Raw genomic sequence first — 27,404 nt, forward strand, 5'->3', positions numbered from 1 at the left:
ACCTTTCCCATCCGAGGACACCCTTTCGTCTAAATTATTTCTCCCTACATTTTCTCCATACTGGATGAATGTTCCATTTTTGTACAATAAAGTGTTATTGGCAGAGGAGGATAAAGCTGCTTACAGTCGCTTGTTCTATTCCAAGCTTGGTTCTCAGACCAAAAAAATGTGTGGTCAGTAATTTTCCAAGGTTTAACCTTCTTACCTATTAAATCAAACATTTTTATAGGGGAAAATCTGTTTTTAATTAATCTGTATTTAAGTGGGAAACTCAGAGCTTTTGCTTACCTAAATACATTGCAATGCCTGAGCAAGCAGGATAAAGCCTTATCACAAGCCTTGCAAGCAGGGTGCTGTGTTTGCCAGTCCCAGACAGAGTGCAACCACTTAGAGAAAAGGTGTAGGGGTCCTGCTAAAATAACTGCACAGTCAAGCAACAGCTGTGTCAGGCTGCCTGCTGGTGTTTTCTGGGGAGGCAGTGTCCTCTTTTCATGTGTGAAAGCACTGTGTATTCAGGAGGAACACACCAAATCAATAGGATTTTGGTAACCATGAAAGTATGTATCTGAGCCTCTTCCTAGTTGTGACTCAGGATGCGCTTACTTCAGAGATGTAAAAAAGTCACGTACCAGTTCTCCTGCAAACGGATCGACGCTGAGGCCACAGATATCATTTTTAATATATCTCATTCTTATAAACTTGCACATTTAGCTGTGAAGTGCCATAACGCAAAATTACTGATAAGATTTTTCTACGATTTCCCTACTCACATGCGTGAGTATTTATTATCTCAGTGCCTGTCTCCTCAGGACATTGCAGATCATATATCCCAGTCAAGGTTAATTATCCTGTGACTTTAGCTAGATACTTGAACAGGCTGGTGCTGATATCAGCTAGGGATTATTATTATTATTTTCTATAGCTGCTGCTACTTTGCCAGTGAAGCTGATGCCTGTAGCAATTCTGCTGGCACCATGGCTGATACTCTAGATCATTTATCTTTTCATTGAGCTATAGAGTTTTCCTCTTTCCTCCTTATCAGTCAGCTTCTGATCTGTCAGAGGTATTTCCAGTAAACCTCTGACCTTCCCCAATATCTTTATGTCTCTCCTAAAAGGATATGTTTATTCTTATTTGCTTGTACCTCTTTGAATGGGCATGTTTGAGTGCAGATCAGTAAATGAGCAAATCCCTTCCTTTTCCCATCATCTTTAAATGCTAATTTACATTTGAATGGAAGTCCCAGAGTAGATAACATATGCATATATAGCATTAACTATATATGCATTGTCAGTCCTCTTGACAGGGTTTTGGCAGCTGCTTGTGGCCAAAACATGGAGCAAGCAACTATATTCCAGTGGTGCAATGCACCTCCACCTCTGCAGGAAGACCCTCCTTAGACAAAGTACTAATGGCCTAGTTTGGTTGCACCTATCAGAAAAAAATATTTAGTAGCTAGCTAAAGTATTTTAATCACAGGTATCAGATCAGAAAATAGTGTAGTGGGTTGTCCTCCTCTCTTTTCACATAGCTTGGAAGCCCTTGCCACCTTCCCAAACACATCTCTGGCCTCCTCCATGCTATCCCCCGTCTTTCTTTTGTAGCAGAGGGGTGACATGATCCAACAAACAGACCATGCACTTAAGACAGAGAAGGGCTGCGTTAAATTTTGAAACCCAATTCGGCTCTGTGAAGTTGGTCAAATGCTTCTTTTTTCCCAACCCTCTGTCTCACCAGTGTGTTTGAGTTGCAGGGTCTTCAGGGCCTGTGCTGGAATGGGTCTCACACAACGGGGCCCTTTCCATGCTGGTACTTCACCATGCAACCGGCACAGGCATAATAAAAGCAGAAGCCAACAGCACATCTATTGCAAGAAATCCCAGTCAAACTAATTTCTGAGGCAATTCCACTGACTTTGATAGACTGTACTGTGAATTCAGTCATGACAGGGAGGGAAGGAGAGAAGGGTTTGATTTCTGTCCTTCCCACATAAATTTATTGAGAAGGGTTTTGGGAAGGGGGAAAGATTCATGGAGAGTCAAGTAGTGAAGTCCCTTTTCTGGAAACAACACATATTATGTCTCAGTACAAAACCAATAATATCTTTTTTCTCGCAGAAAAATACAAACACCTCTTAGGCAAGCATCCAAAAGTAACTGATTTAAGAAGCTCTCATTTTTCATGATGTGCTTCTCTGCTCACATCAAGACCAAATCAGCAAGTCTTTCCTGACCCAGGCATCACACAGCAGAAAGAGCAGGAACAGTGTCCTGCTGTGGAGAAGAGCTGCAGAACCTGGAGCTCCTCTGAGCCCACTCCAGTCTATGGACACCCCTGCATTTGACTACCTGTCATGACAGAAGAGGGGGGCTGAGAGGCACGTGAAATCTAGGGGTCAGACTCTGCCTGAAGGAGCACAGGTAGACATCACTTAGGCTATTAGCAGCACTGCTTTTGCAACCCATGGCAAAATTTCACCTTTTGAACTCCAAGTAAAGCACAGATAAACAATGTAGTCAAGGTCATTTTATCAATTGTACTCCTCTGAAGGGCAAAGATATAACTTAAGATGATGTAAAAACAGTTGTATGCTGAGTCTGCTCTAACCAGCCCTTCAGTGGTCCGTGGCACTGTCCCACTGCCAGCCTCACAGCAGCACTGTGCTTCTCCAGGTCCTGGGGACTGGAGCGTGTAGCTGCTACACCCGGGGTCTGGGAGAGCAGGCAGCACATATTTCAGAGTTACTGAGGTGGGGGGAAGGAAATTTCTCCTTCTAGTTATACCTGCTGCTTGGTTCCTGCCACTGCTCCATGCAGAAAAGCTGAGGCTTTAGTTGTTGTTTGGAAGATTATTGTGTTGGACTGTTTAAAGAATACTAGCAAATATGAAGAGGTGAAAGAAGAGTATGGATTATGATTTAACAACGTCACCCTGTCAGGGGATTATCGGCACATGCCACATTTCTGTATGAGAGTGCTGGCACAAGGGGTTTTACAGGGATGCTGCCTATATGAAAGAGGGGTAGCAGGGAAGCTGCTGTCCCAAATTCTTTAGCAACCAAAGCAGAGATTTGCAAAGTGGTTAGAGGAAGTTCATGGTCATATGGCATATGCTTGCTGTAAGAATAGAAATCAAATACTAAAACTAGAAACAGAGAAACCGTAAAGACCATTGTCTGATGCTACAGGGCACATAAGGTTATGGAAAGAAAGGATGAAGGAAGAACATTTGATGATGCGCAGGGACCACAAGTAGCCTAGTGTGTAAGAGGCAAAAAAGGAATGGAAGCGTAGTCTGTGATAAGATGAATCCAAGGAACCAGGGAAATTATATGGCTAGATGTTTAGGAGACGGCCAGCGGCAAGCAAAACGTCCATAATGGAGACCAAAATGAAAAAGCAGTAGAATTATTTTATTTCTAATTCTATTCAAAATTGATGCATTCTGCTAGTAATTCTAAACATAGATTGTCTAAAATCAATCCTGATCTCCAGGGTTGGAGATGAAGTGGAAATGCAGTGTCCAGCCATGATATGAGGAGTGCACATTACCAGGAGAAAGCCAGAAAGGGATAGCTATGAGCAAAGAAAACCTGAAGTGATCTATTTCTGCTCTGTGCTACAATGTGAAATGGTGGATACAGGCTTTACACTATCGTGAAATCCACATCTTGATTATCATACAACCAGGGAGTGTACTAAGAAGTATGTGCTACAGCTCAGATCAAGAGCTTGCATTTTAGCTCTTATCACAAATTCTATATTTCATATAGTTAAAATACTATCCCAGTCTGAAGGGAATTACGGTTGTGACTAGCACCACTGATTTACTGCCAGTTCTTAACGGAAAGACATGAAAAAAGGGGTGTCAAAGGACTGAGGAGGTGAAGAACTAATCATGGTGTTGATCTTAAGAGATAGAGTCCAGCAATTACTAACCACATAAAACTTTTGTGTCTAGACAAAAGGCGAGATAAATATTAAAGGGAAATATCCTTAAAAGTGCCAGATAAGGGAACTAGGTGAAATTAATCTCTGTGCTGGGAGGCAACACGCACTTTAATTGAAGTATGAGCATTTCCGTTGGGACTCCATGCTAGCCGCAAGGTAGTAAACTCCACGTGGGTTTAACGAAAGAGAAATCCTTTAAGACCAACGTGCAGCCGGAAGTAATTAGAAAACAAAAACTAATGTAGCAGATGAGGTATGTCTTGATTTGAGAAAATCCCTGTGCTGTAACAGCTTACACAGTCCTATCACTATATATATTCAAACAAAACAGATGCTCAAAACCAATGAGCAATACGAACAACGAGAGCTTTCCATTGGACCTATAGTAAAAGGAAGAGTAAAAAGACATGTTGGTCTAGAGAACTTTGCCAGATGCTCTCAAGGGCAGACAAACTAGAAATGTTCTAGCAAAAAATGAAGCAAAACAATTTAAAAGCCTCGGTGGATATTGGACAGGTCAGTGTTGCTGAGGCACTTACCAGAACGGCTGTATTAAGAAGAAAGCTTCTAGAAGTGAGCATTGAATTTTTGGTGTGTTGGTTGTAAGGTAACAGGCTGATGAAATACCATTAAATAAGAGAATGCTTTTTTTTAACAAAGTCTTTCAAAATAAAAAGTATATAACGTAAAAACATAAGAATAGTCTGTAAGAATAGTTGTAGGAGCCTGTTGAGTAAAGACAATTATCCTAAGTTCTCTGAAGGGGGGCACAAAATAGTAATAGTGGAATAAAGCTGAGAAGAGGAAAATATAGGATGAGCTATAAGCTAAGGTATTTACTTGACTTGTCACTCGGATGGAAGACAGAACTTCTGTTCCTCCGTAACAGAAACTTCATAGATATTAAGACGAGGAGAAACTATTATGGTAGGCCAAATCAATGTGTCCTATAATCTCTGCATCAAAATCATTACTGCTTTTTGAACTGTAGCCTGTGATCTAAAAAAATCCAGTCTTGATTTGAAAGCTTCTAGTCATACTGATTGCATCAAACCCTGATAAATTGTCCCAGTGCTTAATTGCTTTCACTGCAAAAGAATTGTACCTTAAATCTAGCATGAACTAATCCAACTGCAGCTTCTGACTGCTGGATCCTGTTGTCACCTTCATCCAGATTAGGCAACTGCTTGCTGTTAGAAGTCTCTTTCCCAGGCAAGCTTATAGCCCTTTAATGGTATTTCCATTGCTAGTAACAGGCCATAAGCTTTGTACTGAGTTTGCAAGCTTGTCAGACTTCCTTTGCCTGAACTTTTCTTGAACTCACCGAGGCTTTGTTTTACTTGATTTCACTGTGACACTAATTTTGATAACTGACCCCTACACTAACAATAAGTTCTTGGCTTTATATATATTTCCTCTTTGTCCATAAACAAGATTTTGAGTGTAATACCTGTACAGTATACTTGCTACCTGCTGTGATTAACTCAATTTCTAATTTTCTCTTAAATAAAAGCAATTCTTCAGTTTTTTTTTTTGTAAAAGCATTTTTCCAGTCTATTTTTGATATCTATTCTAGAAAGAGCTCATCAGTGCTGTAGAAATTGCAGCTTTTCATCATTGATTGTAAAGGAGTCTGGGGAGACCAGTTCAGCTATAGATACCACACTGCTGACACTTACATTTGGTCGGGTAAATCCCAACGCAAGTGCCAATTATTTATTATCTTGTTCTTACTAATGCTGCTCACAGAACTAATGTCACCTTCCTATTCATTCTTTACTATTCATTTGCAATACCCCATGTTAACAGCAGTAGCACATTGGGAACTCATATTCATTACGTTATCTATTGTGATCTCATTATTATTGCTTTTTGGGATACAATATCTCATCTTGCAAATGTGAATGCATTCTTTGTTTCTAGATGCATAATCTAGCACTTAACTGTGATGAAGTACATGTTGATGAAATGAGCCTGCCTGATGACGTGCCTGGGCTGCATTCTCGTTATTTTTATCTACCAAACTTTTCATTATCTGAGAATTTTACTGGTATTGACTTTTTTCCCCTCCAGAGTATGAGGAAAGATATTGGACAGCATAGAATAAATTCCCTTTGCCCTGATTAATAATGTCTTTCTGGGAGGAAGAGTCCACAATTACAAATTAATATTTCATGATTGCATTTAATATAAGCTGTAGTGATTTAATGTAATACAAATGCATGCATGTATCAAAATGTTGTACAGGATTAAATCAAATTGCCATTAGCTGAATATACTAAAACAGCATAGTTTTGTTTCTTTTGTAAACTTGTGGATTCATTAAAAAAATTAACAGGTTTATCTGATAATGCCTATTTCTCATGCTATCATGGAAATAATTATTGTATCATTTAAAGTACTGTCTTACAGTATCATGTTTACTGATTGTTTCCTGGATAAACCTTTGACCCTGGGTATTAAAACATCTATTGGCATCATTTTAATGTTAAGATTTTAAGACATAAAGTTTTTCAATTTTTTTTTTAATCTTTTACCTATTAAAGCAATTTTTTCCCTCTAAGATTACAATTTAAGAAATAAATGGAAATTCTATAAGTTTTCTGTTCTTCATCTCCTCAAACCCTGATTTTTTTCTTCCATTTTTTTTTTCTTCCCCTTTTCCTAGTGGAAAAAAAGGAGGAAAGAGGTATTAGAGTAAAAGTTAAAAAATTTAAAAAAAAATAAAGGAAAAAATCTGAAAACTGTTAAACCTGGAAATAATTATAACTTTTTCTTCCAGGAAAGGAAAAAGTTTCACACATTTGGACCAGACTTTCGAAAATCTCTGTTCAAAGGAGTTTATGAGAAATAAGTGTCTAGCTTTGTTGACTTTTGGTGAAACCTAGATCCCCAATTCTCTGAAGACTCTACGAAACATAAAACTGTAAATACTTCCGAAGAGTCTCGATATGATAAAGTAATAATTGGAATAGTTAGCTGTCCCCTGGAAATCTAGATGTGTAGATAAAGCTCGTATAACTCTCAATAACTTTTTGCTAATACAGATACTGACAACAAGGGTCAGTTTGGATTTACTGACTATAGATGGGGCTACAAAATCCATTTAGAGTCTTGGAAAGACGTGAACAACTACTGCGTGCTGATGCTTCATGATGCTTTTGGCTCTCTAGCTACCAGTGCCTAATTTTTTGGTTGACTATAACAAATTTGGGTTCCAACCACATTTCTAGACCACAGTGCTAGTTTGTCTATTGTTCCATGAAATATATTTGCTTTCTTTTGAGGAACTCAAAAAGAGAAGCAGGTATTTCTCTGTCCATTGTTGGATGCCAAGACTTGCATATGGTCTGGGTGCTATTCCTCTGAGCAGCTTCATCTTTCCCTAAACTGTAAAGTCTGCATGCTAGCATCTTTCCTGTACGATCTTGGGACTCCATCAGAAATGCAGGTTTGGACTTTCAAAGAGTTTTCAGAGAATTTGGGTTCCAGATTTCATTAAAAGTTTGTCACGTTAAGGAATTTAGCATGACCAAAGCCATATGGAATGGCTTCATGAGAGATATGTTTAAACAGACAGGACCTCACAAGCCTGATGGAGGAAAGGATTATAAAGTCATGAATGATATGGAAAAAGATCTATAGGGAAGAACTCTTCACTGTCTCTTCCAGCACAACAGCTAAGGTCAGTTTCACATTAGTGAAACGAACAGGTAATGGAGTTAAGATAAAGCCAAGGAGTTAACTCTTCAAGTAACATGGAGCTAAGCTGTGGGATTTCTCTGAGTGTTGGGAATGCTACAAGTTTGCATGGCAAAAAAGCAACCGGACAAAATCCCAGAAGAAAAAATTCTGAGAGTTGCTGACTACAGAGACATCATCTGTGGCTTCATGAGTCCCTGCACACTTGCCCTTTCCTACTGTTCTTTCCAGGGCATCTGTTATCGACCATTGCCAGAGATGGGATATTCAATTAGATGAAGCCTTGGCCTGACCTGCTAGAGTCCTTCTTAGCTTCTTTAAAATTATAACAAGAGAAATTACCCTAAGGTTTAGAATAGATGCCTAAATTTTAGAGGATTAAAGTCAGCTGAGAGGATACTCCCCTCTTCACTTTCAGGTCTAAGAAATCTTAAAATCCTGACTTTGCAGTCACAAGAAGTTGGATTCAAGGCTAAAACTTATCCTGAAACATGTCATCTTTATTTCGTTTCATACAGTTAAACCAAGTCGTCTCTATATGAAAAAAAAGAAAAAAAAAAAAGACGACTTTTCCTATGACTTCAACTTAACCTTGCTAATAAGGGAACTCCAACATGAACTATGTTCTCCACTTGCCTATTCAAGTGATCAGTGGATCAGTGACCCCATTACACACATCGTTAAGGGAAAAGTCATGGAAGAACCTGTTCTGTAGGTAAAAAGACTCTAGTTTTCAAAAATTTTAAAATTCTTTTGCTTTTCCATGCCAATGCCAAGTCAAATAATCCTCTCTAAGGGTTAAAAAAAACTTCACAGTCTGTTCCCTTAAAAGACAATAAATGGCACATTTATATCACTGACTAAGGAAACTAAAGATACCACTTCCTTCTCAAAGAAATATTGAATAAACGCCAAGGAAAGACAATCAATAACTAACATATAAAGTTTCATAAGGAATGCACTGTTGGTGTGTATTTTGCAATACAGTGTTAGGTCCTCAGGGAAAAGGTATGCAGTCGTGAGGGGACTGGGTAGAAGAGGTCATAAAAAACAAGCCAAGGTCTCCTGAAGGATTGAAAATATCTTTGCAATTTAAAAGCTGACAAAATCTTTTTTTCCAGAACTAGCTTATGAGCTTATCTCAAGTGGATACAGTTTAATGATCTCGTTGTGAAAGCTGAATTGTGATTGTTTACCACATATACGGTTTTTGCTTTTACTTTTTTCTTAAATACAAGAAAAGGAAATTAACATTTTTGTGTTGTTTTATACCATATTCTATGCGCATGCATCCCTGTTGGTCTATCTGTGCCTGACCAATAATTTTTGTACCTCCTGATCAATTTCAAAAATTGTGAACTGAGCAGAAGAGATTTCAGTCACTATTTTTTCCTACATTTTTTGGAAGTGGTCCGTAAAAAGATTCTATTGCTTTCCCCATAGGGAAAAAATATATATATTAGAGGTCAAAATCCATGTAAGAGATCTTCTGGGATGTGCTTCATTAGCTGCAGTGCTCAGAATTTGACTTCAAATGATCTAAGAAAGAGGTAGAACATCTCTATGACTCGTAAAGCCCTCAGTTATCCGTTTAAAAGCAAGCTAACTGCATGATAAAACTCTCAGTGTTTCTTAGCTCTGATGATATTGAAAGCTCACACAACCAATTACCTTCACAAAAGGCACTGAGCTGTACCCTTGCAGAGAGCCAAGGACTAGAGCAGCCCAGCAGCTCCCTCTCCTGCAAGCAGTGCCTTGAAGCTCACTGGTGGTGTGAGCTGAGGGGTTTTTGAACTGTTTTTGCCTGATCTACTCAGCTCTTGTACAGAACCAGTATAATGCTCTTTGGCAATACTTTCAATAGTGTGTTAGCATTCGCATGTGGGGTCGTCTTCCTTTCAGCTGCTTCCAGGAGAAGAGTGAGCATTTAGAAGAGGTTTGGTTTTGCTGTTTGCATCGTTTTCTTTCTCTGTGGTATCTACTCTGAGCACAAACAGCTTTTTTGTTCCCAGGGATCTCAGTCTAATTTCAGAAGCTTTAAACTGCCTTAGTGAAAAACTTCATGCTAAACTGTCTCAAAAGTTTTTGCAGGACAAAAGGTTCTAGTGCTCTGCACTCAGCATGCACGACACCTCTTTGCCTTCCGCTTCTGCAGCTCTGTATCCTCCCTTGAGGATAATAATTGCTCAATAGTAATAGTAAAAATATCAACTGAAAACTAAAAGAAACACAAGATTTCACTTGTTTAGGGTCTCATAGGGTTTGCAGTAATCTTCCACTCCATCTCTTTATAAAGTAATGCAAGTGCTCCCTCTAGATAGCAGATACCTGCAGTTTCTGCGTTCATGTAAAGTTTGCAAAATGGTAGAATATTAATCAGTTTAATGGTTAAACTAGCAAAATAGCTCTCTCCATAGGCATATCAGTGGCAACCAAATCCATAACAGCAGAAAAATTTGTGCTATAGAACCAGCTATAGCATTTAAAATCTCTGTTGCTGATTTGCATTTGAATGTGGTTTGGGATGTCTAGGTTAGGCAGGTCTAAGTATCATATTAGATTGTAAGGACATGCTTGGATTTCAAAAATTCAAAAATCTTCCTTCAATTTTAAAAGTAGAGTATGATCATAGCATTCTCCACTGCTGATCTAATACAGTTCCTTGCAGGAAAATGCAATGACAACATGTCTGAACATGGTTGCATTCTCAAGGTATACAGAACGATTTAGAGATTGTCTAACCATGTAACACGGTCATTTTATTCATCAGTGAAATACAGCTGTCTCTGGGTAAAAAGCAGCAGCTGCTTAACCAAGTACCACTGGCACAGTATTTTGATCCCGGCCATGCTTATGAGCATGTATCTAACCTGCACAGCAGGAGGAATTTGAAAAAGATAGCAATGCAATTATACACATTGGAATTCAGCCAAGACTCGGAGGATAGTACATCCAACCACGCAGAACAAAAATTAAAGAGCATCTTTAGTGACCCGAAGCTGCAAAGGCCTCAGGTTTTCAATTCATTCAGTTGGTGGTGCTACTGGCAGCACCGTGCCTATGCCTTTCACTGGTACAACTCTCACCACCTCTCCGAGTATCCAGAATAGCGCATCCTTCTTCATCTTACAATTAGCCCGATGTGGATGATCATCAAATGCTTGGTTCACCACATCCAGCATGATTATCATATAGGAAGTCACAGCTGCAATACCTGAGTATACCTCTGTCTGAAGGCCAGTAACACAGAGTTATGCCAACAGTGTGGAAGATACCTGCTGAATAACACAAGTTGCTGCTATTATTTGTAACCACTTACGGATGATGAGCAATGAGGCTGGAGCCAGTGTGGCTTCAGCAGGCAGTATGTTACCACAGGCAGTTATCCCACCAGAGACTAGAAGTGACTTCATGGGAAAGAAATGGAGAGAAGGAAAGGACTGGAAATAGAGGAATAAAACTGAATTGTTAAAACCTCAGCTGATCAGTGTTTGTACAAAGGAGACCATATAAACAATAGGATATCCAGTAAAGATTTTTTTAGTTGTTTTTATATTTGCAATAGACTTTTAAAGCTTTTAATACTGTGCACAGTTTTTGCCATTGCAGTTGAATATAGTAGATAAATATCGATTTATAACATTTGGCAAATGGGTCTTTGAGTTCTGTATCCTGTTCCTGATTCATTAGGGGTAAATTAGCTGAAAGAGGGCAGCAATGGGAAAACTCTACAAGTGAAGTTTCTTTGTGTCCATTTTTGAGCTGGGCTTGCGGACAAGGTCGTTAAGCTTTCTACTTCTTCCTTACTATTAGGTTTTAGTGTTGCAACTGGATTCAAAATAATGACCATGTCTTAACTAGCTGTGCAAAACTCTGACGTTTTCTGAATCAGGTTGAGCCTGTGGCCTCAGTCATGTCTTGCACCAGTGAGTTCCACAGGCTGATAGCACATGAAATATATTCCAAGAGAAAGTAAATGCATTTGCTGCCTTTTGTCCTCGCTGAAAAAAAGAGAGGCACAACACTGGATTTCCCTGTGAAGGAACAAAGTACATAAGATGAGCAGACTGTGTGGTTGACAGAGCGCAGGATCATTCATTCTGTGTTTCCTCAGGCAGCAGAACCTACCTCTCCTTCCCAGCAGGAGAAAAAGGAGAGTGCAAGACAGCAGTTTTCCTCCACACACCAAAGAGCAAAGGACCTACCCTTCCAAGCCCATCCCACATCTGTTCTTCGCAGATTTGCAGCACTCCAGCTGAGACCAGAAGCTAAGAGCCACCAGCAATCTCCCCGTCTGGGTAGAGTTAATAAGGATGAACTGCAGTAAAAGATCTATGGAAAAAGATGTGGTAGGAAATGAAATCTAGGATGAGGTATGCCCAGCCCTACATATAAAATATCCTAAAAGTATCTGAAAATACATAAAGAGATACTGTAAAAAATTGCTCTCCAAAGTCAGGCCAGACATACTCTGAAGTTATAGGCATAAGCTGCAGCAAGGAAAATATTAAGAAATATCTTCATAAATATATGGCCATTTAAGCACTGGAACAAGCTGTCACGGTAGCTTATGGAATTGCCAGCAATGGTGCTGTTCAAGGCTGGATTTGACACTGCCCTATTAGGGATGATATAGATAGAGCTAAATCATTTCTGCCATGATGCAGATCCTTTCCAGCCCAAATGAGCCAAATGAAAATGTGATGTGCATTGATACATGCTAAGTACAAGGAACAAAACTCCTGCTAAATGAGATCAACACATAGAAAAGGTGTACCCAGTAAAGATCCTTAAATAACCCCGTCATAGGAATGAACATTGCCATGAAAGAGTAGAAAAATGAAAGTAAGAGGAGTTCAGACAGTTGTGTAAGATATTTGAAGAGGAATTATCCTTTACTTTCTGCAGAGAGTGTGTTCATTGATTAAGGGTATTAAATATATATTTTTAAGTGTAAAAGAAAACAGCGCCTTTTAGCCTTTGACTTTTTAACTGAAAATACGCATTCCTCCTTTATCAGAACTGCTTTTTCAAAGGACTTGCAGAAATGCTCACAGTAAATTGGAAGCAGCTCAAATGACAGCTACCAATCTGTCAGTTGCAGATGGAGACCTGAGAAAGCTGTTTTATTAAAAAGAGTCTGTATTCGGAGACCTCACCTTGGACAAAAGGGTTAATTCAATTCTTACTGGAGTCAGTAGGAAGAAGAGTTTAGCTGGCCATTGTTAAACAACTAACCCAGCCAATATCTTTTGTATTTCCTCTGTCATTATGGGGGCTCTCAGAGCACGCTGCAAACTGGTATCGGTGCTGTATGCTTGGGCAACGACTCAAGGATAAACACTTCGACCTGACCTGAGCTAGGCCTCTGAATCCCTGACCAAGAGACCTGCAGATCCACCTCCTAGGGTGCAATAACTGCGCTGAGGACCTCTGACTTGACAAGAGGAAAAGGGACTTTCCCCTTAGGCTCCAGGGGAAAAGAACTAGTCTGCAATCTGTAAAGGATTCAAGTTAGTTTATGCCTATATACAGTTTATAGATTTTTTTATATTCTATATATATATATAGTTTATGTATATAATTTTAGTTGTTAAAGTCTAAGCAGTCAATCTAGGCTCCTCTTATGGAGCTTTTATGGGGAGAAATAGGTGCCTCCAGAGAGTAACTCAGCTCATCCTAAATGTGTCTTAAATGATATCTCAAATGTCTTTGGAGATGCCTATCTCTCTCCATTGATTATAAAGGAAATTGAGGTCACATCACTTCAGCTGAGGCCGAAACATTTGGGACAGCTGCAATCAGGTGATATGAACCTGAGGCAGGTTGTGCAACTCCTACATCCCTTTCTGCAGGGGATGGGAAGGCCCAAAAGACCTGCCTGCGATGTCCTCATCTCTGCTCTGTATGAAGGCATGAGTGACTGCTCCCACAACATTGCCTCTCTCCCTAACCGTGACAGCTCCAGCATGCAGCTGCAGGGCCTGGCCTCATGGTATGAGTGTAGCAGAGCATCCGAGATAGACTTGTGCTCTTCTACAGAAACCCCAGAAAAGACTGATGTTCTGGGGAGATCATCCTTTTCTGTGGAAATGGAAATGGAAAAAAATTCCAGAACTGGAAATAGAATAGCTGGAGAGTATACCAAGTCATGGGGAAATAATAAACACAGAGAATGTTTAAGCCCATTTACACATATTATCTGTGCTATCTGCACATCCAAATAGGTCTTTTTTTTCCTTTTTTACATCTTTTCAGGGTTTTTTTTCTTGCTTCCCTCTTTTTTGTTGTTTTTCCCATTTCCTACTGTAAGAGTCAAGAATGGACATTTTCTAATTTAGGATAAGGTATTTGCAATTCTTTAATGATCTGCTAAGTGGATGGGGACATGAATTACTACAACATACAAAATGACAGATTCACTGTATTCTTAAGGCATGGAGTTGTGGGGCTTTTATGTCAATAGATCTCTTTGTTCTAAGACGTCATTCTACTGCAGCTCAAATAGCTAGGACATGATCACATAACCTGCAATTCATACGGGATTTGCTTTACTATTGCATCAAAAGGACAAAAACAAAGTCACAGTTTCCTCTTGAAATATTGCTAAGTTGCAGCTGTAATCAGAAAGCCCGTTGCTTGAAGCAAAGGTTAGGAATACTGTGATACAGGTAAACTAGAGTACAGGTAAACTAGAGCTAGCATGCACTTTAGCCCTCAAATTTATCTTCTGAGATTAAAAAAAAACTTTCATTATCTGTACTAGGATAGTTTTTTCTGTAATTTCACCTGACATTATTACGAATGCTAGTAAGAGGACATCTCAAATTTACTTAGAGGTGATCACCTGCCACTATTTCAACAACTTCTAGAGCTGTCATCTGAAAGTTAGATGACAGAAATAGTCTGAAATAATGACAACCGCCTGGAGTCTTGTCTGCTTCTGTCTTGCCTCCTCCTTCCATCTGAATAACCAAGTATCTTAACAAAAAATCTGCACCGTAGGCAAAATCTTGGCCACTTGTTTTGCACTCTCGTGTCAGGCATGGGGTTGCTATTGAAAATAGGTAGACTATTACTTCCTAAAGATTTTACACCTCTTTGTAACATTGTTGCTAACAGTATTATTGTTGGTGATAGTAGTAGTCATAATATTACAGTGTGTTGTGGGGTACTTATGGAGCTTAATGTTTTTGAAAGGCTTAATGAGAAATATCCTCTCCCATGAAGGTCTTACAGTCTCCAAAGACTGATCTTTTGAAAAGTAGGAAATATTTGTCACATCCAGTCACTGTTAATCCAGTCTTCTAAGAAATAAATATACTTTATAATACAAAAAGCATAACTACAGTCTAGTTATATTGTAGTTACATTTTTAATCTAAGATTTCTATTAACCTCTATAATAAGTACTTCATTGACTGGTCAAAAGTAATTACAGTGTAAAATTACTTAATTGATATACCTGCATTTTAAAAAATATATAGTCAGATCCTCAGCTGAGTTAAATCACCATCTCTCTGATGGTATCGGTCTGGTTCCTGTGCATTAAAAAGCAAATCATGGGAGCAATAATATCTCAATTCTGTAGTTAACCTTCTGGTTATATTAATTAGTGATGATTAGACATGGGAAATCATAATTATGTCACGTACATAGCATCCCTTTGAAATTGCATTGTGAATCCAAACACAAAAGGCAGATGCGAACACCTAACCAGGTGCATTTCATAGAACCAGAATAAATCAGAAACCCAATGATTTGACTCTCTCTCTCTCATGTAAAACATTTCAATTTAGGATAGCTCTGCTGGTGTCAAACTTGCAGAAGAAACTGCAGCTGGTAATTGTCCCGGTAGAGGAATCATCATGAGATACAAGGTAAAACTTTCCCAAATTCTGATTTCACACAGCAATTAATAAAATTTGACTTCTAAAAGAAGAAAAACAAACAAAAAACTAGATCCAGAGCTAGTGTAACTCCATGCATTAAACTGCATTTTTCCTTATAGCTCTCTTAGTGGAAGGTTACTGATGTTAATGCACATATTTAAATTACATATCACTTTCTATCATAAAAAACCTTATAACATTATTTTGAGAAACTCAGACCCCTCCATTACTTCCAGTAGGACTTTTAATTCCGAAAGGAGGAAGCCATGAAACTAAAGAAGCACCTTTTTTAAAGCTCAGCACAGTGCATTTAGCGGTTTGACTACAATATAAACAGCTAAAAGTCAGCACCTCCTCCTATTTGCAGGTGATCCTGGCAGCCAGTCAGGGAGCTTTCTAAGAGTTGGTCCTCACTGATTCCAAAAATGCAGTGGTGGACCCTGTGCTGGGGAGAGTGGATTTCCAGAAGAAGATGTTTTAGAAGAGGGAGTATGAGGGAGTCTGGCCAAAGAGGATTTCCATCACTGTCTTCATGCCTGACTTGAGGCTAAAGTTTCTCCCCTTTAAGGACAAAGAGGATAAAGAGCTAGTCTGAGCCAAGGCTCTTTCTTCCCCCAGTATCCCTGAGCACCAGCCCTTTATCCCAGTAGACCATTCCCTCACTGCAGGACTACCATAAATAATTAATGTGTTGGTCATTCAGTTCAAATTTTTGAAAATATTAAACATTTCACTTTTATGTAGGCATCTAACACCTGTTGAAACCCGCAGAAGCTCTTCATCAAACAGGAATTATGTACCTAATATGCAATTTGTACAAGTATTACTGTCATTCAGTTGGCAGTATCTTGCTGTGCAGGAAGAGGACAAGTGCAGATGAACATCATGGAATTTCTTTTTCCTCCTTCCATTAAAAAAAGAAATTTGGAAGAAACTGCATATGTATACGTGTATATATGTGTGTGTGTGTATGTATGTGTGTATGTGTGTATGTGTATGTGTATATGTATAAACTGGACATTTTGCAAATGTCAGACTGCAGTTGTCCAAGGTTAGGAGCTGCCAGAATTAAGATCACCTGTGCATCCTGGGTGGCACTGCACTTGTATACACGTTGTGGCTGTAACTTGTGTGGTTGTCTGCTTTGTCTTTTATTTAATCTTTATCATTTGACTTTGGAAGGCTGATTTGTAAATCTGGTATCTGTAATTCTATAAGACTCTACTTCACAGACTTTTTCATTTATATCTACATAATTATTGTTTGGCTTTATTAATTTGCTTGTGAAGGCCTGCTACCAGTAAAAGGCCCAGGTGCAACATGGACCATGGATATATAGAGCCCCTCACAGTTTACAGCCTTGAGGGGCTTTGGTAGATCCAACTCTGTGGAAGCCCAGAGGAGTCTTTCCTGGACCAGGCCAACTTAAGGGTAATTAATAGGCAATACAGGAGGAACAGGGAGGGAGAGAAAGGTGACGGTAAAATCTGATATGAGAAAACTAGTATCTAGAAGAAGCAAAAAGGCTGGAAGGCCCTGTTCTCTGGTATTGCCCATCAACTCCAGGCAATCTCTGTTTGGGACACCACTGAGATGTCATAGGATTACATTTAAGTTCTTAGATCCACTGTACTGTAAACCAGGCTCTACAGAAAACTGCCACACAAGGACCAATTTTATGAGGTCCTGGGTATATCACAGGCAATCCAATGCACCATTAGCTGGCACTGTTATTTAAGGAACTAAAAGCACGTGGCACTTTGCAGCATGTAACCCAACATGACTTTGATAACTCATGCTTCGTGTATTTTAGTTTATCAAGCTGTAAAGCTGTTGGACTGTTATTTGCCAGCAGCAGTTCCCAGGTACTGCAAGCTGTTGTCTAATGATATTTCCAAATCAATTTGAGATTCTTGGATGAGATGTCTGTAGAAGGACTACTTAAATGTTCTCTTTCTTAACGTGAAGCAGGTTCAATATGACGTTATGGAAGCAATCCTTGTAAATATCTCACCTGAAAAGAGCTTTTTTCTTTTGCTTTCCCAGCACAGGGTCCACCACTGCATTTTTGGAATCAGTGAGGACCAACTCTTAGAAAGCTCCCTGACTAGCTGCCAGGATCACCTGCAAATAGGAGGAGGTGTTGACTTTTAGCTGTTTATATTGTAGTCAAACCGCTAAACGCACTGTGCTGAGCTTTGAAAAAGGTGCTTCTTTAGTGGTCAATAGCCACGACAAGAGTGACAGCACAAAACACCACAGGAAGATATAAACATTACTTTTCCTAGTAAGCTCACCCAGAAAACCAACTCCTAAATTTCTACCACCCTCAATGGGAAACTGAGTCACTTCGCTTTCAGAAATTCATACTCTTGCCTACCTCTTGTGACAGCAGTCGATGAACAAATTGAAGAAAATGCTGCTGCCATTTCAGCTGATGCACTCAGGACCTATGAATCTGATGCTTTATGGTCTGCCTGAAGATAAACTTCATGTATAGGCACTGTTTGGGACTTTCTGGGAGAGAAGAATCTGAGATCGGTAAAGCAAAATGTGGGGGTCACCAATCTCTACAGCCATCTGAAAAGGGACATCAGCAGAGAAACAAGCAATTGAGGGAAGATGCCCTTCACCACTTCAGCATTATTTGCCTGTACTTCAACTTGCTGCATAAGCAAGACATTGTCCATGTGGACACAAGCCTCCTGAAATCCAGCTGCAAAGGTTACCAGAATCTGGCAGCAAGTGTGAGTTTGCTTCACCTTCCTCCTTCTCTCCAGTTTGCTATGCAGAACTCTTTTTTCCTGTGCCTACACCCCTCAGTCAGTTGGGAACTATCCCTGTCACAGTGCTGCATGTTCTCTGCCCGTCCTGCTGAGGTCTTTCGCTTGCCCTTCCCAGCATCATCCTGTGAGCAAACAGCCTGGGAAAGGTCTTCCACTTCACAGTGTAACTGTGCACAGGGTCTGAAGAGCCAGACGCACTTGCCTTCCCTTCAAACAGTTCCTCTCTCTGATGGATAAAAGCAGTGTACAGACCTAGCCAGAGCCTCAGCTGCTCAATCTGCACTAATAAACAAAGCAGTGTCAGGGTTCGTTCTCTGGACCTGAAGCCAATAGGCATGGTCTGGCCATATCTATGCAGCTAAACTCCATTTTTTTCCCCAAACAAACGCTACACCTGGACCACATCATCTCAGCTAGCCCCCAGTGTGTGCCTAGGATAGGCATGCAAGAGTGAGAGCTGGCAGAGGCCAAACCATGCCTGGGACCACTGTCACAATTTAAGGGTGTAGATGACTGAATAAGAGGCTCTGGCACTGTTTTGTTAATTAGTATGAACGAGGCTGAACCAACCATTCAGTTCCTTGGGGTCTTCTGCCTCACTCTTCCCTTTCTCTTCTGGAATTTGGCCCATCCACTCCTTCCCACCAAGGTACCTTGGCCTGCTGCTCCAGACCTCCTGGGTGCAGGACCTACAAGATGGATGCACAGAAGACATAGAAAACAGAAGGCAGAGGGCTGGGGGATGTGCAGGCCTGTAGGACTTTTCTGGAGGCAAGGAACAAGTAAATGTGTTATTTTAGGAGTTGGATTTTTTTAAGAAAAATGTAGGACCCTCCTCCAAACCTTGACTCTAGATTGTGTCTTTGCATATTTAGCTGTCTATCACTATAACACAGGACTGGGCATGGGTACCACAAAAATGAGTGGAGAACGAAAAATTATCTGCAAAGATAATTATCTGCAAAGAGAGTTGGGTCCAGAGATGAGATTTCCAGTCATCAAAAAGCAAGCTTTTGGCTCTGGGCTGCCTTGCAGAGATTTTGCATAGAAGGTCATTGCTGCTCTTCAAACTCATGATATGGTGAAATTATGACCAACATGTACGAGGCTGCACAGAACAATGCTGCCTCAGCTGAGGCACATTTTCCTCTTCCCTTTCAACATACCTTCCTAGTGAACTAATTAACCACACAAACACGTTAAATGTGCTGGAATAGCAACAAGAACAAAAAGAGTGAAAAAAATTCTCCTGCTAAAAGAATTGGATCTTATATTTGTTCTTCAGCTGCACCTTCTCCTGCCCTGGTGTAACACAAAGAAAATCTCTGCAGCTGATCTCAGACTTCACAAGCCGAAGGATTAGGCACTACTGACACTGACAGGCCCCTTCGCTTGCAGCCTTGCAAACACCACTACTATAATCTCCTCTCTGAGATAAAGTCCATCAATCTTATTCTTACACCAAATCATTCCCCTCTGCCTACTCATGCAGACCTGGAAGAGAAGCCCTCATCAGGAAGGATGCTAAAACCTTTCCTCTCCATCCTTGTCTCCCTCCTGTTTTAACTTAATCTTTCAGCTGGCCTCCCACCAAAGTCAGGTTAACACGTATCCATTTTCTGTGCTGAGCGGACTAGTTTTCAGTAACAATTTCTCCTTTGTTTTGTAACAGAAATCAATACAACTGGCCCTTTCTCACATTGGCCAAGCTTCTAGCAACGTCATTCGCTCTTCATTGTTGCTACTGCTTTCTTTTCTTTTCTTTTTCCTTTTTTTTTTTTTTTTTTTGGCAACGCACAGATCAATTTAACAAGATGAAAACAACTTAGACTTTCACTCAAGGTAAAATCTGCACTTTATAACCCAGGATGTAATTTACAATCCTGTCATTAAGCCCTGTTAATCCTATTATTATGAAGATAAATAATTACCCATAGCGAAGAAAGGGATTCCCAACAGAGTAGAATTATATTTTCCATCAGTAATGAAAAATATCCCTGCCGCAGTGACACTGGAAATACAGATAGTGAGTACTCCCAAGAGTCCCAGGAAAGGTTTGCTACGCAGGCAGTCCTTCATGGAGCTCGAGAGGGTAGCAGTCAGGAGAATCAGCATCAGGCTCACCAAAATCTTGCCCCTGGCCAAGAGACTGGTCTCGTGGAAGTCCTTCCAGAGGCTGAAGGACGCTAGGGAGTAGAGCTGCAGATCTTGGTGATCCAGCTGCATCTTGTGCATCAGTTTACAGAATTCACTCTCCCATTTCTCCCCAATGAGGTCCTGGGTGACAGAGCCATACGTTTGGAGGTAGTAAGTGATTTGGATGGCTCTGGCTGATTTGACTCTCTGGTCCTTGCTGTTTGGTACTTCCATGACCCCTCCGAGCTGGTGGCCAATAAAACTGCGCCTTCCATCCTGGGAGGGAAAGTAAAAAGATGAGCATGTGGTTATCCTGTGTAAGATGTGTTACACTGACACTGTTTGACTCTACTTTTCTTTCTGATACATGCCACAAGTGTGATTCAAAGGCCACTGCAGTCAATAGGAGTCTTGCCATTCACTTCAGTGGGCTTTGGGTTGCATCCCTGTTCCCTCTCTCTCTCTGTTTCTTACTCATTATAGACTCATCTGCAATTCTGTGCTGCAGTTCAGGGACTGCCCAGATACTCACTGCAGACCCAGATGTTCAGAGACTGAAACGTTGCACGCAAGCTCCTCACCTGCGGGAAGGTTTTTTTTTTCCACATTTGTAACTGTGACAGACAACAACAAATCTCCAATTATTGAATTATGAAATATTTGAGAAGATCAATTTCTGGAAGATTTTTGACATCCTGGCACTCTGCAACTGCTTTTTAAAAAGCAGAAATTTTACAGAAAACGAGGCATCAGTTCCAACCTCGTACACAGATGTATATGTAGATGGAATACAGCTCTTCTGGCTCTAGAACAATACAGTTAAAATAAGACTTCCTGAACTGTTTATCTGAACTTTCATGGATTCCTATCACAGGAAAGAGATAAGAATCTACCCTAGTCCTCAATTTAGTTCAGATTTTTCTGTATATTTCAAGAACATAAACCTTACTCTGGTTTCACTTGTTGCATTACATGCTAGGACAGAGTGGTAAACTCTATGAAAATCAGTGGAGACACAGATACATCAGATGCATTCAGAATCTGCACTGATGTATATTTAGGACCAGACTGCTTTCTGTAGAAATATCTGATCCTGTTTAAATGCTTTCTTTCTCGTTTTGTAAAAGAGTTTCATAAGATTTTTTAGCAACTGGTTATTCTAGTGCTCTAAAATAACTGCAATCTGCCCCTATCAAGTTAGGAGAACTTTACATGGATTTAGAAGATCAAACCCAGAAGCAAACTGTGTAAGAAGACTCGATAGATGGGATAAAAATGTCCTAGCACAAGTAATTTCTTTGACCAAAAAACTCTAAAAGCAGAGATTAAATGTCTGCTGTATCCCAAATAACAGATTTTCACCTCTTTTTGTGTAAATAGGATTAAAAGTTTTCAGATTTTTTTCCTTTAGTATTTAAAAAGACCACAAAATTCTCAAGCCAGTTATTATATAAAACATCTTGCAGCAGTGAGTCACATGAGATATTACTCCTTGTCTGGAGGTATTACGGGAATTAGTTGACTGACAGCTTGAACTTGGGAGACACTCTGTCCTACACAAACACGGAAGTACTCATCTGCAAAAGGCCGGAAACATTTGGAGGAGACACGTTTAACTTCTTCCATGCCCACCATTAACCATTTCTAGAAACACTTTTGTGTCATGCAGGTCACCACCTGAAATTCCCAGGCCCGTGCTATGCAGGAGGTCAGACCTTATGTTCATAACGATTCCTATTCTCAGGAAAAATCAGGGTACCAGACTGTATGAAACATAGATGTCTTTTGGGATGCCTGCTCTTTGAGTGAAAAAAAATCAAATCACTGAGGGATAGTGCTGAAGATGTTTTATATACACACCTCGTCTTGTCTCTGGTATGTAAAGGAGGTAATCCTCCCACAGAGAAATTTCTAACTATGCCAGCTTTCATGGCAAGAACTCACACTGTTTTCAGCATTAGCCTGCCCCAACCCAAGGAATGTGACGAAGTGATTTTCAGAAGCTCATTTTTTCCCTATTCCCAGTTATTATTTCCCATAGAAATAATGGCTTCTGGCAAGGTATCCTGGCACAAGCTGACATAAAAGGTGATTTGCAATCTAATACCAGCTTCTCAAATCACCTGAAGCCTCATTACAAATGTCATATAGGCAGATACAGCTTGCACACAGGGGCAGCTGGTGCTATTTGGAGTCCAAAAATCCTCATGTCTAGCATATCAGGTTAGAATCCTATTTTGATTCATTATTTCTAGGTTTTCTAAAGAGAGTCACACTTAACACTCATACACACTCACAAGAAGTGCATTTCAAAAGACGATAATTAAGGCTTGAGCAATGCAGCCTCAGTTTGTATCAGATCAAACTTCACAGTTAAAAATTCCCTTTGGCACTGCTTCGAAATTTTAGGGAGTAACGTCATGTTTCCCCAGTACATACGCAGTGTTGACATTCAAATGTTTTTAGCCACTGCAGGACACTTTAGCAGTACAACTCCCATCTTAGACAACGGATTGTAATTCAGACTCAATTGATTCACTGTGCAGCATGCACTGCAAGGTTACTGGAAACTTTGTGACGGCCATCTGCCTTCCTCTGCGAACGGTGCCCCAAACAACAGCAACATTTCAAAGGAGGCAACAGAACAGACACAAATAAATAATATTCCGCCGTATCTTCCATGAAATAGAAGATAACAGCTATTTGTTAAGCTGATGTACAGTAGGGCACCCTGCTCATATGTCAACAAAATAGAGAGCTTTCAGGCGAATCAAGAAAATCACAGATGCTGAATTGCTCTGAGGGCATTTTGTCCATCCTCTTCCTTCCAAAGAAAGATTGTTTTGTATGTATACAAGAGTTTTGCCTTTGCTGCTTTTAAAGGATGCAAACAAGAACCTGCCACCACGGCATCTGGGAAAATGGGGACATTTTCGAGTACATCCTGGCTTTACCTAGAGGCTCCACTGGAGATTAAGGATGGGAATCCTTAATCCTGTTGTGATACTCAGGGCTTGACCAATGACCAGGGATCAAAGATCAATGTTTACAATTTCAGTAAACAAGACAGGTGAAAAAATATTACCATTTATCTTATTTTATAGATGGGGACTAAGGTGTGCAAAAATTAAGGCCCAGCTTAATTTTCAGCATTCCACAGAGACCTCGAACTAGGAACCTAGCTGCTTCTGCAGGACTGACGGATAGGCATTTTAGGAATTATTCGGCCAACTCAAGTTCTCAGTTGTCCCTTGGGACCATCTTGGCTGGCCTACTGGGATAGGCCTAAGGTCTGGGGAACAAAATGAGACCCCAGCAACAAGGCCTGAAGACAAGGTAGGTTTTGAACAGGATCCCTCATTCTGCCTAATTGCCCCAATTGAAAAAGCACTTTCTGCTATTAATTGGCACCTCATTCCCAGTATGCCTATATGTAATGCTGTCTATACATGTTTTACCTGCAAAAATTCCTACTCCCTGATTTTTTTCACAGGAAAGTAAAAGCAAAAAATAGAGTAATAATAACATTTCTTGGTTATACACCATTTACACCCTTACATCTCCAGGGAATATCTGTCTTTCTCAAGGTCACTAGCATGGCTGGAGCATGAACTTCAGACTCCCAGCCTGCATCTATGTGACTTTCTTTCTGCCTTTCCATCTTTCTCTCCCTATCTCTTTCTGTCTGTCTATCTAATTAGCACTTCACTGTCTCTCTTCTCCCAGAGGACAAAAAGGTCCATCATCCATTCCGATGGTAGCTAATTTGATCCTAATCTGAGCATCTCTGAAAATGTCATGAAATATAAATGACTTGCTGGGACACGTGACATTTGATCTTAAACAGGGGCCAAGCAAAAACCTTTGCTTTGACAGAGAGTATTAAATTGTTTTGTATGTACTCTCCTCTCTTTTTCTAGATGCCCCAAAGCTGTTTGGTAAATTCGGACTATGAAATAGAGGAGGAGGAGGACTGAGGAGTCTCAAAGAGGTGAGAGGCAGTGGACATCAAAAGCATTGTCCTCATTTTCCTCCAGAATGATGGATTTTGCCATCTGTATTTATGCAGACCTTGCCTTGAACGTGTTTGAAAATAAGAGCTCCTTGTCCATTCAGAGTAAAAATCACTCATGTTGAAAGGATGGATGCGAAGAAACCCCCTGAACCCTCATCTGCAGTATTTCATGCTAGAAACTTTTCTGTAAAGAACACTTTAATAACCTAAGTATCCTTAACATCCTAGAAAGCTATAAAAATTTGGCTTCCTCCAAAGCTGAGCACAGGACTAAATAAAAACAGCTGCTACCACTAAGCTAAATATTCTTTACTGACGTAATAGTAGACATAGATCCTCTGTAAATACAACCCAGAGGGGTACTAGTAATACTTCCTTACCGTTAAATTACCCTGGGATCTTTTCTCTTTTCCTGACGATTACGACACCATCGCTGCAATCACAGCTGAATGCGCTACCTGGTCCTGGTTGGTGTCAGCTCGCCCTCTCTTCTGCTCCTGCTTGACTGCTATGTGCCATTGCAGCGGGCAGGATTACCAGAGGACTTAACATGCTTTTGGGAGAGGTAAAAGCAGTGTTGTCCCCTGTTGTCCTGCTGCCTCGTGCAGTGGAAGCCGAGGCTTGCAAAGGAGCTGACTTCTATTTTAGCTCCCTGACAAGGAGCAGTGGAGCCCTGACACCTGACATCTAGATCATTCTTACCCCAAGTATATTCTCAAGATCCTCGTTAGCAAGTTTATTTCTATTTTGTTTTTTAACAGCTACCTCTGATCAATTGGAGTGATGGATAATTATTAAGCTACATTACAGAAATGTTAAAATAAAGCATGCAATGCTGGTTAAACTCTGTTTTATCTTAAGAGCTTAAAAATATTCTACAGAGGGCAACCAGGGATGTCTGTTGAAATATATTGTGCGATAAACATTCTACTGAGATCAATGCAGTTGCTTCTCCCCATGATCAGGACATCCCTGGTCTACCAAATGCAGCTCAGAGTACACTAAAATCCATGGAGGTTAAGATGAAGTGAGTTGCTTTAGTTGACCTAAAGTTTTCATGGTTAAAAAAAAAAAAGAATCTTCTTTCTATGAAACATCATTTAGGGTTTAAAATATTGAGTTACTCCCTTTTCCCTTTAGCCTCACTGTAAAGCTTTGGAGGGAGGTTTTATTTTCTTTTTTTTTTTTCCAACTGAACTCATCTCTCTGTCCCTGGTACAGTTACCCGTGAACACCTCATATCAGTCAATCCGTATTATGCAGTCAGTTACCAACAATTCCTGAAGCATCCATTTGAAATGATTGGGAGCAACATGGATTTATGTCAGTGTAGCAGTTTTCCTGCCCTCAGAACTATGTAGATGCTCTCGTACACCTACTACACTACTTGCCGTGTTTGTCCTCAGGAACTTTGGGAAAATCTTCAGCTATTCTGTATGGCTCAGCTATGGGTAGAGTTCAGATCAAGTGAGCACAGAGGGCAATTCTAGGTAAATCTGCAACTCCAGTGACTGGGAATAGAGATACAGCTATGGCTATGCAGTCCGGTCCGCTCAGCAACTGGTCATCAGAAGCTATCTATCTATGAAATAATCCTCTGGGCCTCTGCTACAGCAGCACAATAATGCACAATTCAGTTATCTTCAGTTATTAATCAACAGTGAGATTCAGTTCACCAACTAGTCAACTAAATTGCTTTTGCTTTTATAGTCACCGGAAAGAGGCAGGCACATCCAGAGGGTGATCCACCCCATCCTAAGGTAAGTGTTGAAAACAGACTTGTCCTCTGCATATGCCTGTCTCTCACCCTTTACCACAGAGGTACAAGAGTGCTCAGATTTGATCTACAGCTTTCACCAGGCTAAGAAGTTAGGAGAGATTAACCCTCCCTCAGTGACAAGATGCAAACACAAAACTAGCTGACCTTTACTGTAATCCCCAGTTCATGCTGGCCCCATTACAGGCGTGTCCTGAAGGTGAACAAACACAAAGATCTTGAGCATCCTCCCAGGGAAATTATGGATTGGTAGTGTGACTTTTAAATGCTTTATTTAAAAGTCTTTATTTATAGTGCTTTATTTATAGTCTGGCTTCATGTTCCTTTCCCTTATAGTTCTGGGTTTCTAGTTTTCAATCAGATAATTTGAAAAGAAATAAGAACCAGAGAAGCGCATTTCAGGAGATTTATATATTCGAGGACTAATAACACAGAGTGACAGAAATGTTCCTAATGCAGATCCATTTCTTCCAAGTATGTCAAATTATGAAGGTATTCATAAGGGTGGAATAGCAAAGTGTGATTGCTATTAGAGGACTGGTTTCTTTGGAGAAGCTTTAATATGGCTGGTGCTGTACATGCTGCACTTCTGATCAGTCCACCCTGCTTTGCTCCGTCAGTATTCTCCTTCAGGGTTTTTAAGGCTTTCAAGAGGGGAAGGCCAGAGAGAAAATAGAAAAGGCCAGCTCTCTATCTTCCTCTCCCTCTGCTCATCCATTTTGGAATGAAAATCTAAGATAAGCCCCATCACTCCAGGAGTGCCTCATGCCACACCATAGCTTCCCTGCTTGATTATATTTCACCTTTATATCCTTTCTGAGTCTCCTGTATTCTTCGTCCTTCAAGCTCTTCATTGCTTGACTGACTCCTTCGCTCCCAAGGTCAAACACATCTTTGGTCCACCTCAGATCCCAGCCCAGGTTTTCTGGGAAAAGAGGGATGGATTTACTGCCTATTGCAATCCTCAGTACAGTTTTGTCTCTGGTTGTCCTAAACTGTACCTATGCAGTCAAGGACACAGTGATGTCCTTGAAGATGCTGAGCAATATCCATGCTGGCTGTGGTTACATACATCCTCGGTGTGGGGAAGGATACTGGAATATGGGAGATTACAGATGGTTCCATCAGGACTACCAGCACAGAGAGA

General features: G+C 40.3%; 1 protein-coding gene across 2 annotated transcripts in view; it reads right to left on the reverse strand.

The window, feature by feature from the left end:
* PTCHD4 (patched domain containing 4) overlaps nt 1-27,404 on the reverse strand; it is an 89,442-nt gene that overhangs the window by 42,277 nt on the left and 19,761 nt on the right. For both annotated transcript variants that reach the window (XM_009667943.2, XM_009667942.2), the window contains exon 2: nt 20,261-20,741. In XM_009667943.2, the coding sequence (XP_009666238.1) occupies nt 20,261-20,741 (481 nt within the window). The remainder of the gene's footprint in view (nt 1-20,260; nt 20,742-27,404) is intronic.

Source organism: Struthio camelus, chromosome 3 (assembly GCF_040807025.1).
Source record: "Struthio camelus isolate bStrCam1 chromosome 3, bStrCam1.hap1, whole genome shotgun sequence".
NCBI classification, from domain to species: domain Eukaryota; kingdom Metazoa; phylum Chordata; class Aves; order Struthioniformes; family Struthionidae; genus Struthio; species Struthio camelus.